General features: G+C 38.1%; 2 protein-coding genes and 1 long non-coding RNA gene across 3 annotated transcripts; 2 read left to right on the forward strand and 1 right to left on the reverse strand.

The window, feature by feature from the left end:
- Positions 1-409: 409 nt before the first annotated feature.
- Positions 410-3607, forward strand: LOC306777926 (uncharacterized protein; the record flags this gene model as incomplete). The annotated part of the gene is made up of 6 exons (XM_079269232.1): positions 410-482; positions 733-834; positions 984-1898; positions 2010-2152; positions 2744-2853; positions 3472-3607. 6 exons carry the CDS (start codon positions 410-412, stop codon positions 3605-3607), a joined length of 1479 nt encoding a protein of 492 aa, XP_079125358.1.
- A 2452-nt stretch (positions 3608-6059) lies between these two features.
- LOC306777927 (uncharacterized protein) lies at positions 6060-9182 on the forward strand (the record flags this gene model as incomplete). The annotated part of the gene is made up of 7 exons (XM_079269233.1): positions 6060-6132; positions 6385-6486; positions 6636-6877; positions 7466-7550; positions 7662-7804; positions 8396-8505; positions 9047-9182. 7 exons carry the CDS (start codon positions 6060-6062, stop codon positions 9180-9182), a joined length of 891 nt encoding a protein of 296 aa, XP_079125359.1.
- A 2911-nt stretch (positions 9183-12093) lies between these two features.
- On the reverse strand, positions 12094-14654 carry LOC306777958. The gene is made up of 4 exons (XR_013772016.1): positions 14585-14654; positions 13778-14198; positions 13574-13673; positions 12094-13170 (listed from the first exon to the last, which is right to left on the reverse strand). It is a non-coding gene; the product is annotated as an uncharacterized lncRNA (long non-coding RNA).
- Positions 14655-15209: the final 555 nt, after the last annotated feature.

Raw genomic sequence — 15209 nt, forward strand, 5'->3', positions numbered from 1 at the left:
CCAATTGACTTTCACTCAAATTTTATTTGTGCAGATTATGATTCCATTTAATTATAATTTTTTTATTTAGATTACCTCAAGCAACCTTAATGTCTGTACACGCTAAAAAGGCAAATCACAAATGGGATTACAGATTTTTGCTCGATCCTTGCAGATTATTTAGAATCTTCTTTATGTTAAAAGCAATGCTTGTACGAATTAAACAGGATTTTCATGTAAATGTCACATCTGACTAGACTCAACACTAGTAAATGTAGTCAAGCACAAGTGAGCACAAATAATTAATCAGAGCGTACTTATGAATACTGATTTAAGAAGAGTGTCAAAACGTTTTTAAACTGACTTTGTTGGTCTACATAGTAAAAATGAATAAATGTCTCCTCAACAGCGAAAACAGACCATTATCAGAATGGATTCAATGGAAATTGATGACACCTTTCATATAAATAAGAACCTCACAATGGAAGGCCTCATTACCAAAGGTACAGTATCAACCTGAAAACATATGAACAAACAGAATATTAAGGATATTAGATACAACTAGTAAACTGTTAACAAAGTGCTACTAAACTGTTAATTTGAATATTTATAGAATAATCTTTTTCTCATGAATGCCATTTGTGCTGCTTTGTATTAGTAGTTCATAAAAGCTTTTATATTTAGGTTTCCAGAAATCTATCAGTGTGAATCTGTGAGAAGTTACATTTAACTGTTCTTGTGATTTTGTTTTAGTGGATTTCCAGAGAAGAAAGCAGCCCTCTAGATGTGTGACCGTGTGTCTGGGGTTACTGTGTGCCGTCCTGTTGGCTGGTAACATAGGACAGTTTATCTACTGTAAGTGAACTATTTGTTGTCACTGAAAGTGGGAATAATGTATTACGCAACTGTCAACATGCAATGTTTGAGAAACCAGCTGACAGAAACGATCTTTTCAAAATCCAATGACCGAAGCAAATATTTTAAATTTATTTTTGATTTCACAGATGAGATAATCAGCCGTCTCGCGTCAGCAGACCCGACACAGGCCAGCCTCCAGTTTCAAGGAGACCGACTGCAGGACGGTTATGATGCTTCAACTGCAGAGAGAAAAGAGTTAGAGGCCAAACTGAGTAACCTGACTGAGGAAAAAGGCCAGCTGCAGCAGAGTTACACAGCTTTGACTACTGAAAGGGATGAGTTCAAGACCAGTTACAACAATCTGACAAACGAGAACGACCAGCTACAAGCAAGTTATTACACCTTAAAACGAGAGAGCGATCAGTTACAGATGAGCTATAACAACATGCAGAAGAGTCACAATAATCTGACAGCAACAAAAGACCAGCTACAGACCAATAACAGAAACCTGCGAAGAGAAAAAGATGAGTTCCAGACTTTGTCTGTTAGTCTGAGAGCAAACAGAGATCAGTTACAGAGCAATTGCTCTTCAGTGAAGATCAACAAGGACCAGTTGCAAGCAAGTTATAACACCTTAAAACGAGAGAGCGATCAGTTACAGACGAGCTATAACAACATGCAGAAGAGTCTTGAGGAGCTACAGGCTAATCACAATAATCTGACAGCAACAAAAGACCAGCTACAGACCAATAACAGAATCCTGCAAAGAGAAAAAGATGAGTTCCAGACTTTGTCTATTAGTCTGAGAGCAACCAGAGATCAGTTACAGAGCAATTGCTCTTCATTGAAGAGGAACAAGGACCAGTTGCAAATAAGCTACAATACACTGAGTACACGTGAGGACGACCTTCAGATCAGGTACAATTCATTGACGAGAGACAAAGATCGATTGCAATCCAGTTATGATTCTCTGCAGAATGAAAAAGAGGAGTTACAGAACAGGTACAACAGTTTGGTCAAAGTTAAAGATGAGTTAGAGAAGGAGATCAAGAACGTGAGAGGTGAGATGTTTATTATAAAGGTTTGATTGATTTATTGTTCCGTTATAGCAGTCTGTGTTATCTTTTGCCCTTTTGTGATATGTTGTTCCTCTCCATGTTTCCAACTTCCAGGCAAAACCTGTCAGAGCGGCTGGAGTAAGTTCGAGAACAGCTGCTACTTTGTTTCAACTGTGAAGAAGAACTGGGCGTCGAGCAGAGCAGACTGCATCGCAAAAGGAGCAGATCTGGTCATCATAGACAGCAGGGATGAACAGGTGAGACGAAATGAAAGAAAGAATAAACAGGGAGAGATCAAAAAACATGTTGTTCAGACAGGAGACTGCTAATAGTGCCGCGTGTGAGACGAAACAACGTTGATTTATTTGTCACGTAACATCCATACTTAAGTAACGCCACTTACGTAGTTATTTTGTCCCAAACAACGACCTTTTTTACACCTAACTAAGTCGTTTTGTTGCTTAAATCTGACAAAGTTGTTTCTTTTGAAGACGGAAGTTTATTTTGAAAGACTTCTGAAATTGACTTGTGTTGCTGGACTTTTGAGGATACGTTGCAGACACATGAATGAAGATAAAGAACAAACCAGAAGGACTGAGAGAAAGCTTGTGGTTTTTTTTGTCATAACAAAAGTACAGTAAGTGAGAAATGTAATAATGTGGTGGATAGTTTTGCATGGACTAGAAACGAGAGAAGAAGAAACGTCTGTTTTTGTGTTTTTGTTATAAATTTTTTGACATTTGTCAGGTGCTGTAACCAATAACATAAAAGTTGAAAACAATGAAACAGTGACTCAAATAATTTCTTGTTTTGATCGTTCCTGTCTTCTCTCTGTGCTACACTAACAGGCGTTTGTCAACGGGTTACTGACATCACGCCAATTCGCTTGGATCGGTCTGACTGACAGTGTTACAGAGGGGACTTGGATGTGGGCGGATGGGACTCCAGTCACCACAACGTAAGCTTTAATGGCAGAGTGTATGGACTAAAATATCTCATAGGATCATCATATTAGACGACACAACAATTGGACGTGTTTCTTAATTAATCATACCGTACTTTCCTTTACTATGGTAGGAACTCTGCATTGTTTTTATATTCCATTTATTTCACTGTATATACCCTTTTATTGTTAGACTAGTTATACTAAGGATCAGAGGTACATTTAACCTTGTATAATGTTGAAGACAGAGGTAACCTGATAATCTTATGTGAACTGAACTCTAATTTCTGTCAAAATCTGTTTTGGCTTCGATCCGTCATGAAACATTGCAGAAGTAGAAAATGTGTTGGAAGGTTTTCAATGCATTAGGCCACGAAGTACAGCTCATTCAGCTCAAAGGTCTATCAGGAGGTGATGTGTTGTCAAACTGAGATATTAATGTGTTTCACACATGCAGGAGTGGTGAAGGGGGCGCTTTAAAAAACTACATTCTGTTACTTCTTTGTAGATTTGACTTTAGACAAATTGTGTTACAATCTCCTCAGTCACCGTTTGGTTCAACAACCAAAGATCAGAGTCGTTGACAAACAAAAACTGTGTGCTGAAAAAAAACATTCATGTTTCCATTATCAGGTACTGGCTCATCGGCCAACCCGACAACTCAGATGGGAACGAGGACTGTGGAGAAATTTGGCTTTGGAAAACAGGAGAGGGAGTGTGGAGGGATGAAAGCTGTTCTTTTAATCAGATCTTTATCTGTGAGCAATAAGATCACGTTGATTTACACAGTTAATGATGGTGTGTGGCTTTGGACAATGGTTTTTCATGAAATATATATTTATATTATATGCTTCAAGACAGCCAAATCCTAATATTTGTTTTATTTTTAGCTTTAATGATTTTAGACAAGTAGATGTTGTATAACATTGTTCGAATTTCAATGAATGTACTATTTAGTGGATGATTAGGGTTTGATGTTTGGGAATATGAATTTCTTGATTGCAAAACAACATATTTAGCTGTCAATGTATAAATACTCTACCATAGTGTTATTTGGCCGTTGGCATGGTCTTAGAAATGTTTGCAAATTGCATCCGTTTGATGAGTTCATATGTTTGAAAATGAATGTGTATGAGAAATAATGTCAAAGCACATCCATAGAACCTTTGCATTTGTCATTAATTATTTACTTCACTTTGTAATGATTACAAGCAACTGCAAATAAAATTCCATCTTTGTATTTTTTGAAAACAAATCAGTTTGTGTTTGAGGTGTTTGTTCATTGGCAAAATGAATCACATATTGAGAGAAACAATCTTGTCATTTTACTTGTTTATAGTAAATTCAATCAAAAGAACTGAAGAAAGATTTTGACATAATGTTCTGAAAATGTCTTTATTTTGTTTTTTCAGTGTGGCTTTTTTGCACAAAGTGTGCCAAAGCACGCTGTATATAATCCATCGGGTTTAATAATGTTTATCCAAAAAGTTTGCCGCGCTTCTCCTCACACAGCGTTGCCAACACCTGCGCAAAAAATAGATAAAAACTTGTGGCCTGATCGGGAATCGTGTGCTATCTATTTTCTAGAGAGATTCGCCCAGCGGTTTTCCCCAAGATACCAAAAAACTAAGCAAAATTTCTCTATTTACTTGAATGGGGTTTTGGCGTGAAGACAGCAGAAAAAACACTTAACTTTGGGGCCATATTGACTACCTATACATTAAGGTAGAAAAATTATTCAAAGTTTAAAACGTAGACAAAACACTGCACTTTATTGAGCCAAATGGGCATTTTGATAGCTAGCACTGTTTTCATTAAGTCAACATTTAAGTTTCAGGAACATTTTGGGTCCGTTTCAGATTTTATAATGGGTGTGTATTGCACAGAATGTTCAGCGCTAGATTGAGGACATAACTGTCAAGGTGGAGCAGAGCAGGAAAATATTCTGTGATTTTTCCAAACAAAATGCTCCAGGTCCCATAATTTTTACTCTTTATACACCATTTTTGCCCAAAAAGCTTGGAGATGTTGTGCTGTCGCACACAGATGTCATTGGGATCCAACAGACTTACACATTTGGCTCAAAGAGCCACAGAGCGACATGAACTCCAACCAACTGCTCCATTAGACTCCATGTTAAATATGAAAGCAGACGGTACCAGTTTTGTATATTGCTCTAGAGCTCACATTTTCAAGACCACAAAAATTAAAAACCACATCGGCGCGTTTGGCAGAGTCGTATCTTTCTCATGGTACCCATATTTGTTCATGTGCATGTAATTCTGTAGACATAATCTATGTAGCTTCATTATTCTTCCAACTTCTGAGGGTCAATCTCAAATCAAGCACAACAAAGCTGAGTTTGCATTTTTGAAATTTGCAATATGATTTACCTTGTACCTCAGTCATGTGAAACTCTGTCACTTGTTTGACCTCAGTGGGAAGTTCTTCTGTGGGAAAAGAGAAGGGAAACCACAGAAGAGGAGAGTCTGGATCCTGAGAGAGAACAAGTGATGACGAAACTCATCTGGTGATTTCCAGTTTTTTCTTTTGAATCATTTTGGCAGAAAATGACCCGTAATCTAAGTTGAGAATGTGGACACTACAGGTCAAGATCTGCTCTGACCAATCAGAGTTAAATATTCTGATGACACAGGCAAAAAGAACATCCTGTTTTCTCCCTGATAAAGAACTATGCATCAACTTTCATTTTCGCAGTTTGTTATAAATCAGCAGAATCTTAATGTGAATGCAGTCGTATTGATACTGACTTCATCTCACCTTCTCCGATGAAAGGTAAGTGCTTACAACTCTAATTGACTTTCACTCAAATTTTATTTGTGCAGATTATGATTCCATTTAATTATAATTTTTTTATTTAGATTACCTCAAGCAACCTTAATGTCTGTACACGCTAAAAAGGCAAATCACAAATGGGATTACAGATTTTTGCTCGATCCTTGCAGATTATTTAGAATCTTCTTTATGTTAAAAGCAATGCTTGTACGAATTAAACAGGATTTTCATGTAAATGTCACATCTGACTAGACTCAACACTAGTATATGTAGTCAAGCACAAGTGAGCACAAATAATTAATCAGAGCGTACTTATGAATACTGATTTAAGAAGAGTGTCAAAAAGTTTTTAAACTGACTTTGTTGGTCTACATAGTAAAAATGAATAAATGTCTCCTCAACAGCGAAAACAGACCATTATCAGAATGGATTCAATGGAAATTGATGACACCTTTCATATAAATAAGAACCTCACAATGGAAGGCCTCATTACCAAAGGTACAGTATCAACCTGAAAACATATGAACAAACAGAATATTAAGGATATTAGATACAACTAGTAAACTATGTTAACAAAGTGCTACTAAACTGTTAATTTGAATATTTAAAGAATTATCTTTTTCTCATGAATGCCATTTGTGCTGCTTTGTATTAGTAGTTCATAAAAGCTTTTATATTTAGGTTTCCAGAAATCTATCAGTGTGAATCTGTGAGAAGTTACATTTAACTGTTCTTGTGATTTTGTTTTAGTGGATTTCCAGAGAAGAAAGCAGCCCTCTAGATGTGTGACCGTGTGTCTGGGGTTACTGTGTGCCGTCCTGTTGGCTGGTAACATAGGACAGTTTATCTACTGTAAGTGAACTATTTGTTGTCACTGAAAGTGGGAATAATGTATTACGCAACTGTCAACATGCAATGTTTGAGAAACCAGCTGACAGAAACGATCTTTTCAAAATCCAATGACCGAAGCAAATATTTTAAATTTATTTTTGATTTCACAGATGAGATAATCAGCCGTCTCGCGTCAGCAGACCCGACACAGGCCAGCCTCCAGTTTCAAGGAGACCGACTGCAGGACTGTTATGATGCTTCAACTGCAGAGAGAAAAGAGTTAGAGGCCAAACTGAGTAACCTGACTGAGGAAAAAGGCCAGCTGCAGCAGAGTTACACAGCTTTGACTACTGAAAGGGATGAGTTCAAGACCAGTTACAACAATCTGACAAACGAGAACGACCAGCTACAAGCAAGTTATTACACCTTAAAACGAGAGAGCGATCAGTTACAGATGAGCTATAACAACATGCAGAAGAGTCACAATAATCTGACAGCAACAAAAGACCAGCTACAGACCAATAACAGAAACCTGCAAAGAGAAAAAGATGAGTTCCAGACTTTGTCTGTTAGTCTGAGAGCAAACAGAGATCAGTTACAGAGCAATTGCTCTTCAGTGAAGATCAACAAGGACCAGTTGCAAGCAAGTTATAACACCTTAAAACGAGAGAGCGATCAGTTACTGACGAGCTATAACAACATGCAGAAGAGTCTTGAGGAGCTACAGGCTAATCACAATAATCTGAAAGCAACAAAAGACCAGCTACTGACCAATAACAGAAACCTGCAAAGAGAAAAAGACGAGTTCCAGACTTTGTCTATTAGTCTGAGAGCAACCAGAGATCAGTTACAGAGCAATTGCTCTTCATTGAAGAGGAACAAGGACCAGTTGCAAATAAGCTACAATACACTGAGTACACGTGAGGACGACCTTCAGATCAGGTACAATTCATTGACGAGAGACAAAGATCGATTGCAATCCAGATATGATTCTCTGCAGAATGAAAAAGAGGAGTTACAGAACAGGTACAACAGTTTGGTCAAAGTTAAAGATGAGTTAGAGAAGGAGATCAAGAACGTGAGAGGTGAGATGTTTATTATAAAGGTTTGATTGATGTATTGTTCCGTTATAGCAGTCTGTGTTATCTTTTGCCCTTTTGTGATATGTTGTTCCTCTCCATGTTTCCAACTTGCAGGCAAAACCTGTCAGAGCGGCTGGAGTAAGTTCGAGAACAGCTGCTACTTTGTTTCAACTGTGAAGAAGAACTGGGCGTCGAGCAGAGCAGACTGCATCGCAAAAGGAGCAGATCTGGTCATCATAGACAGCAGGGATGAACAGGTGAGACGAAATGAATGAAAGAATAAACAGGGAGAGATCAAAAAACATGTTGTTCAGACAGGAGACTGCTAATAGTGCCGCGTGTGAGACGAAACAACGTTGATTTATTTGTCACGTAACATCCATACTTAAGTAACGCTACTTACGTAGTTATTTTGTCCCAATCAACGACCTTTTTTACACCTAACTAAGTCGTTTTTTTGCTTAAATCTGACAAAGTTGTTTCTTTTGAAGACGGAAGTTTATTTTGAAAGACTTCTGAAATTGACTCGTGTCGCTGGACTTTTGAGGATACGTTGCAGACACATGAATGAAGATAAAGAACAAACCAGAAGGACTGAGGGAAAGCTTGTGTTTTTTTTTGTCATAACAAAAGTACAGTAAGTGAGAAATGTAATGATGTGGTGGATAGTTTTGCATGGAGTAGAAACGAGAGAAGAAGAAACGTCTGTTTTTGTGTTTTTGTTATAAATTTTTTGACATTTGTCAGGTGCTGTAACCAATAACATAAAAGTTGAAAACAATGAAACAGTGACTCAAATAATTTCTTGTTTTGATCGTTCCTGTCTTCTCTCTGTGCTACACTAACAGGCGTTTGTCAACGGGTTACTGACATCACGCCTAAAAGCCTGGATCGGTCTGACTGACAGTGTTACAGAGGGGACTTGGATGTGGGCGGATGGGACTCCAGTCACCACAACGTAAGCTTTAATGTCAGAGTGTATGGACTACAATATCTCATAGGATCATCATATTCGATGATACAACATTTAGACGTGTTTCTTAATTAATCATACTTTCCTTTACGATAGTAAGAACTCTGCATTGTTTTTATATTCCATTTCTTTCACTGTTTATACCCTTTTATTGTTAGACTAGTTATACTAAGGATCAGAGGTACATTTAACCTTGTATAATGTTGAAGACAGAGGTAACCAGATAACAATCTTATGTGAACTGAACTCTAATTTCTGTCAAAATCTGTTTTGGCTTCGATCCGTCATGAAACAATGCAGAAGTAGAAAATGTGGAGGAAGGTTTTCAATGCATTACGCCACGAAGTACAGCTCATTCAGCTCAAAGGTCTATCAGGAGGTGATGTGCTGTACATTTGACTTAAATCAAAAGACAAATTGTATTACAATCTCCTCGGTCACAATTTGGTTCAACAACCAAAGGTCAGAGCAGTTGAGAAACAAATACTGTGTGCTGTTAAAAAAACATTCACGTTTTCACTGTCAGGTACTGGGACGCCGGCCAGCCCAACAACTTACGTCGGGACCAGGACTGTGGAGAAACTCATCAAAAGTCATTCGGAGTGGGAGTGTGGAACGATGAAGGCTGTTCTTCTGAAAAGAACTTCATCTGCAAGCAATAAGATCACAGTGATTTACGCAGTTAATGATGGTGTGTGGCTTTGGACTCTGGTTGTACATACATACATATGTATACATCTTCAATGAAATGATTCCATCAATCCTATTCCTTCACAATCATGAAGTTTATTTTGAGTCACATATTCATCCGACAGCTGGAAATAATCACAAGACTACATATTGTGTATTAATCCACAGATGAAAATAGTCCCCAACAAATACACCATTCACTCCAGTTTGAGTAACATTTGTTAAAAACTACGATGACTCTGAGATGTCTGCTTAAAGACAGCCAAATCCTAATATTTGTTTATTTTTGCTTTAATGATTTTAGACAAGTAGATTTTGTTGTATAACAATGTTATAATTTCAATGAATGTACTATTTAGTGGATGATTAGGGTTTGATGTTTGGGAATATGAAATGTTTGCAAATTGCATCAGTTTGATTCGTTCATATATTTGAAAATGAATGTATAATGACAAATAATGTCAAAGCACATACATAGAACCTTTGCATATGTCATTAATGATTTAATTCACTTTGTAATGATTACAAGCAACTGCACGCAAATAAAACTCCATCTTTGTATTTTCTGAAAACAAATCACTGTTTTTGTTTGAGGTGTTTGTTCATTGGCAAAATGAATCACCTATTGAGACAAACAATCTTCTCATTTTACTTGTTTGTAGTAAATTCAAACAAAAGAACCAAAGAAAGATCATGAGATTATGTGGTGAAAATGTCTTTATTTCATTTTTCTTCATTGAAATCCAACGATAATGACGACATTCACTCATTATCTGTAGTAGTAGTAGAAGTTAACTTAAAGCTGTCGCTTTAGCTGTGCAAGAGTGAAAAATGAAATGTGATTGTAACAAAATAAACTTCCGTCTTTTCTGTAAGTTTTGGGTTCAGGGAACAAAACCACTTACGTTTAGTGAAAGAGTGTGAGTGGACATCATAAAAAGTGGGCGGAGTCTTTGTGAGGGCTACGTTTGGTTTGTGGACTGACGTATTAAAGCCTCGCGTTTGGCCTTTTGGCAGTCGCCATCTTGACTTTTTGAAGCCAGTAAACGGAAGTGACCATATTTGGACTGCAGAGGACCGACATAGAGACACCGTAAACAGCTCTGGTAGGGCAGCGACCTGTCAATCACAGTAAGCCCCGCCCTAAAGCATCCCCTGCTTTATGGTCTGTTTGACTCTAAATGGACCATAATGTACTAAATGAACATCATGCTGTATTGAAGAAGACTTGAAACTAGAGATTGAGACCATAAACTCATGTTTACAATGTTTACTGAGGTAATAAATCAAGAGAGAAGTAGAATCATGTTATTAGAAATAATGCAGGTTTAAGACACATTAGCTTCAGTCTTCACAACTTGAGGTTGCCACCTGGTTTATGTTAACTTGACTTACTAACAACTGTCCCGCTTAGAGAGTGACAAACGAGTCACGTGACTAGAGACGACACGAGTGACTAGCACGACTAAGACCTCACGTGAGTCACGGGACAAATGACTAACGACTGACATGACTAACAACTCGTGTGACTGGCGTCAACGTTGATTTTTACTTTCACAAACCAAACAGCGGCCTCCTGGGCGAAAGTCCTGTGCTTGTTTGACACATCCATCTCTCTAGCAGCCACAGCTCTTTGGACTGTTTCACACTTTATACTACGCCAGTTGCTCTGAGCGTGTAATGAGGACACGGGTGTGTTTACATTGGAGTTAATTAAAAGTCTTTCTTGTTCCATCCCTTTACTGTTCTGGATACAAAGTACTTGCTACTGTCTTGCTATACACTGTAAAGTATAACCTCATTTATTTAAAGATATTAAGTCACATGCAACACCCTTTTAACTGTTCTTCAAACCCTTTCTTTCTGCTCTGTGAGTCTAACCAGACCAACATGTCTGGTTGAGGCTCCTTGATCTTTTATTTTTAGTCAGTCCAATTAAGGGTTGAGATGCCCCCATCAAGAGCAGCCGCACTCGATGCAACCGCCACCACACCCAAAAGGAGCCACATGCCAGAGCATGGTGTCTCTGCCCGCTAAATACATCTGCCCTGTGAACTGCTCACATGTTCGTGATTCTAAAACGTGCTGCGTCTTCTTCTGACGCCGCGTTACGTCACATTTAGTCTGCTGTGGCTGCAGAGCGCGTTGCCAGCGCCCGCTACGTGTCCGTGCATTGTTGTCATCAGGCGCAGCAGGGTGACGAGCGGAGGTGGACGCGGTAGGAGCAACACCTGCATGATATGATGCAATCTAAGGCAATGCCTCTGCCCTTAGTCATATTTTATGCATTTTTATTATTTTTTTATGAAATGAATTTTGCCACATTCATAATTTATTCTACCCAGTTCCAATCACCTTTCTCTGTGGAGATATCTTTCTAATCAGGGGGAATATCAGAAGTTTGTAATGGGTCAGTTTATTGTATGATGTATGAATGATATTACATATATATTTCACCGTTAAAAATCAACTAATTTATACAAGTGACCACCAAAGAAAAAACATTTTACAAAGGGGAGTAGGCCAGGCGGTGTTCACAGATTTGTCTAAACTAGATTATTATTACCTGTTTATGACATCTGCGTGTTGACCCCAATAAAGGCTACCTGAGGAACCAGGTAAAAGATAAATCATTTGAACAACCAGCTGTTCTCAAAATGTCCCCATGATGCAAAACACCACCGCAGCCTCAACCTGTTTCTTCTGGTGAATATGAGTATCTGTGCATTTTCTGTGTAATCCTTAACAGTAAATCTTCATGAAGCTTGTATTCTTTAAGACATCTTCAAGTTCTATAACATTACACCATTTAGCTAAGAGAAAACTGCTTCCTTACGTTAGTAATCAACTCCATTCCAACACACCTCATACACAACAATGGACTTTACCAGTATCATGTATTTATTACAGAGTGGTATGGTAAATAATTCATATTCAAATGGTCTGTATTGTTAGATACAGTTTTTGTAGTAGATTTTCATACATATGAATTCATCAAACAGATTTGCAATCATTTCTAAAGCTAAATAGAGTATTTAGACAAATCCGTTATTGTACAACCAATAAATTAATATTCCTTTCCATCAAACTCGAATCATCAGCTGACTTTTATATTTATGAACAATATCTATTTGTCTAAAATCTTTAATGCTAAAAAAAATGAAACATACTATGATTTGGTTGTCTGCAACTAAAATAGTGATGATTTTAATAGAAATGTATATAAAAGGGTTGGGCCACCCAAATTCAATTAAATTACAAAGTAAAAACAGTGGTGACAGCAATAACAATAAAAGCCACTCGGACTACTTTCTGTCCGAGAAACAGTCCTATAAAAACTGATGTTGTTTTCTGTTGGTTAGACAGAATAACAGATTGTTTCTGATAAAAGATGTTGCTCTTAACATTTTTCAGTGTTGTTAAAACCACAAATGCAAATGTTTTGATCATCATTGTACATTGTGAGAAATGGAAATATGTTAGATTGTAATTTGGGTGAACTGGCCCTTTAACAGTATCACAAAAAGGCTGACATACAATATTTTTGTTGTCGTCTACAAATCCAATGAAAAGACCAAAACCAATGTGTTAATCTGCATTGCAGTTTTTACCAAATGTTACTTAAACTGGAGTAAATTGAGAATTTCTTGGGGACTATTTCCAGCTGCGGATTAATACACAATTGGAAAAAATGGAATGAGATTCATGGGTTCTGTTAATAGCAAGATAACATAATAAATCACCAGAAATAAACATTGAAGATATACATTACAACCACCATCCAAAGCCACACAACATCATGTCAATCATTGTGATCTTATTGCTCGCAGATAAAGATCTGATCATAATGACAGCCTTCGGCGTTCCACTCTCCCACTCCCGATGACCTTTGCGTAGTTTCTCCACAGTCCTGGTTTCCACCGTAGCTGTTGGGCTGGCCGGCCTGCCAGTATTCTTCTTCTGCATTATTTCACGAAGGATCGAAAACAAAACAGATTTTGACAAAATTAGAGTTCAGTTCACATAAGATTGTTATCAGGTCTGTCTTCAACATGATGCACGTTTAAAATCACCACTGATCCTTGATATGAATTGCTTGATAACTGTCGGTAATATTAGTCCTGTATGAACTGTGCATCAGTTTCATTTTCTGTTTTACGAGTTATTGATTTGCTTCCAAAACTACAACAAGAGGATATGAATAGTGGAAAAATGGAATATAAAAACAATACAGAGTTCCTACTATAGTAAAAGAAAAGAACAAACAAAGAAAATAATAAAGTAACACGTCCAATTGTTGTGTCGTCTAATATGATGATCCTATGAGATATTGTAGTCCACACACTCTGCCATTAACGCTTACGTTGTGTTGAGTGGAGTCACATCCAAGTCCCCTCTGTAACACTGTCAGTCAGACCGATCCAGGCGTTTAGGCGTGATGGCAGTCACCGGTTGACAAACGCCTGTTAGTGTAGCACAGAGAGAAGACAGGAACGATTAAAAACCTAAATATGTTGATAAATTCATGTCGCTCACAGTTTATTCTTTCTCTTAAGTTCTTCGTCACCTGCTCAGCCCTGCTGTTTATGACGACCAGATCTGCTCCCTCGGCGTTGCAGGGGTCTCTGCTTGCCGTCCAGTTCTTCTTCACGGATGAAAGAATGCAACAGTTGTCGCTGAACTTCCTCCAGCATGTCTTACAGGGCATATCTGAACATCGAGAACATGGAGAGGGACAGAATATCACAACAAAATGACCAGGAACACAAAAGCACTGATCAGGACTGCATACTGGATTCAACTGTTTTGAGAAACATCTTACTTCTTACTTGAACCGCCATCCTCACCATCTCGTCCTTGAACTATCTCAACGCAATCTTTTGACAAACCAAAGTAGTTTTGCTGCAGCAGGTCTTTCTCTTTCGTCGGGTCACTCAGTCTGCCCTCTCGTCGATCCCTTTCAGTGTTGTCTGCTGGGCGGCTGGCATCTGTGAAATGAAAAGTTATTTTTAATATTTGCTTAGATTTGGATGATGAAAAGACGATGATTTCTGTCTCTTTTTTATGTCGTTTAATTATTGGTGCTTACTTGTGCTTGACTAAATGTTATATTCACAGGTGTTGAGTCCAGTCAGGTGTGACATTTACATGAAAACATCCTGCTTAATTAGTACAAACAGTGCAGCTAACATAAGAAAGACTTCAAATCATTGTTAAGGATTGAGCCAAAATCTGTATTCCCATTTGTGATTGGCCTCTCAAGCGTGCACAAATGTTCAGATTGCTTGAGGTAATCCAAGTGAGGTAGTAATAATCTGCACAAGGACTTTAAATTAAACTGGAGTGAAAGTGAATAAGAGTTGTAAGCACGTACCTCTTATATGAGAAGGTAAAAAGAAGTCCGTATCAATACGACTGCATTCACATGAAGATGCTGCTGATTGATAACAAACTGCGAAAATGAAAGTCAATGCAGCGTTATGTATCGTGCAGAGAACAGGATGCTCTTTTTGCCCATGTCATCAAAATGTTTGACTTCAACAAAACAAAATCGACACAGAGAAGAGGTTTCGTTCCTTTTCTCCAGTCATCATCTCCGGGTTTTTTCTTCCCTTTTTCTAGCAGTCCAACTTCCCACGGAGGTCTGATGAGTTACAGGCCCGGGCTTCAATAAGCCACATTGCACTGACCACCTTTCTAAATATATCGGTCCAGAACAAAATGTCCACATTGGACAAACATAATGATCAACCTGCTTGAGGCCCTGAAGTCATCAGGGTTCGTCCTCTGGGGACTATGACAGTGTTATGTCACCCCGGACCAAAGCGAGGAGGGGCCGTCACGACCAACGATGTCATCCCCAGAGCCATGCATAGCATATCATACACGCAATATATTACATCGAATAATCAGGCTGCAACAAAACATCGTTGCAGAAATGTCATGGTCCTTAGACGGTGAGTCCTCAGAGGGTTTTGTTTACTTTTTTGTGTGACACC

This window comes from Melanostigma gelatinosum (assembly GCF_949748355.1).
Source record: "Melanostigma gelatinosum genome assembly, chromosome: 5".
Classification (NCBI taxonomy): Eukaryota; Metazoa; Chordata; class Actinopteri; order Perciformes; family Zoarcidae; genus Melanostigma; species Melanostigma gelatinosum.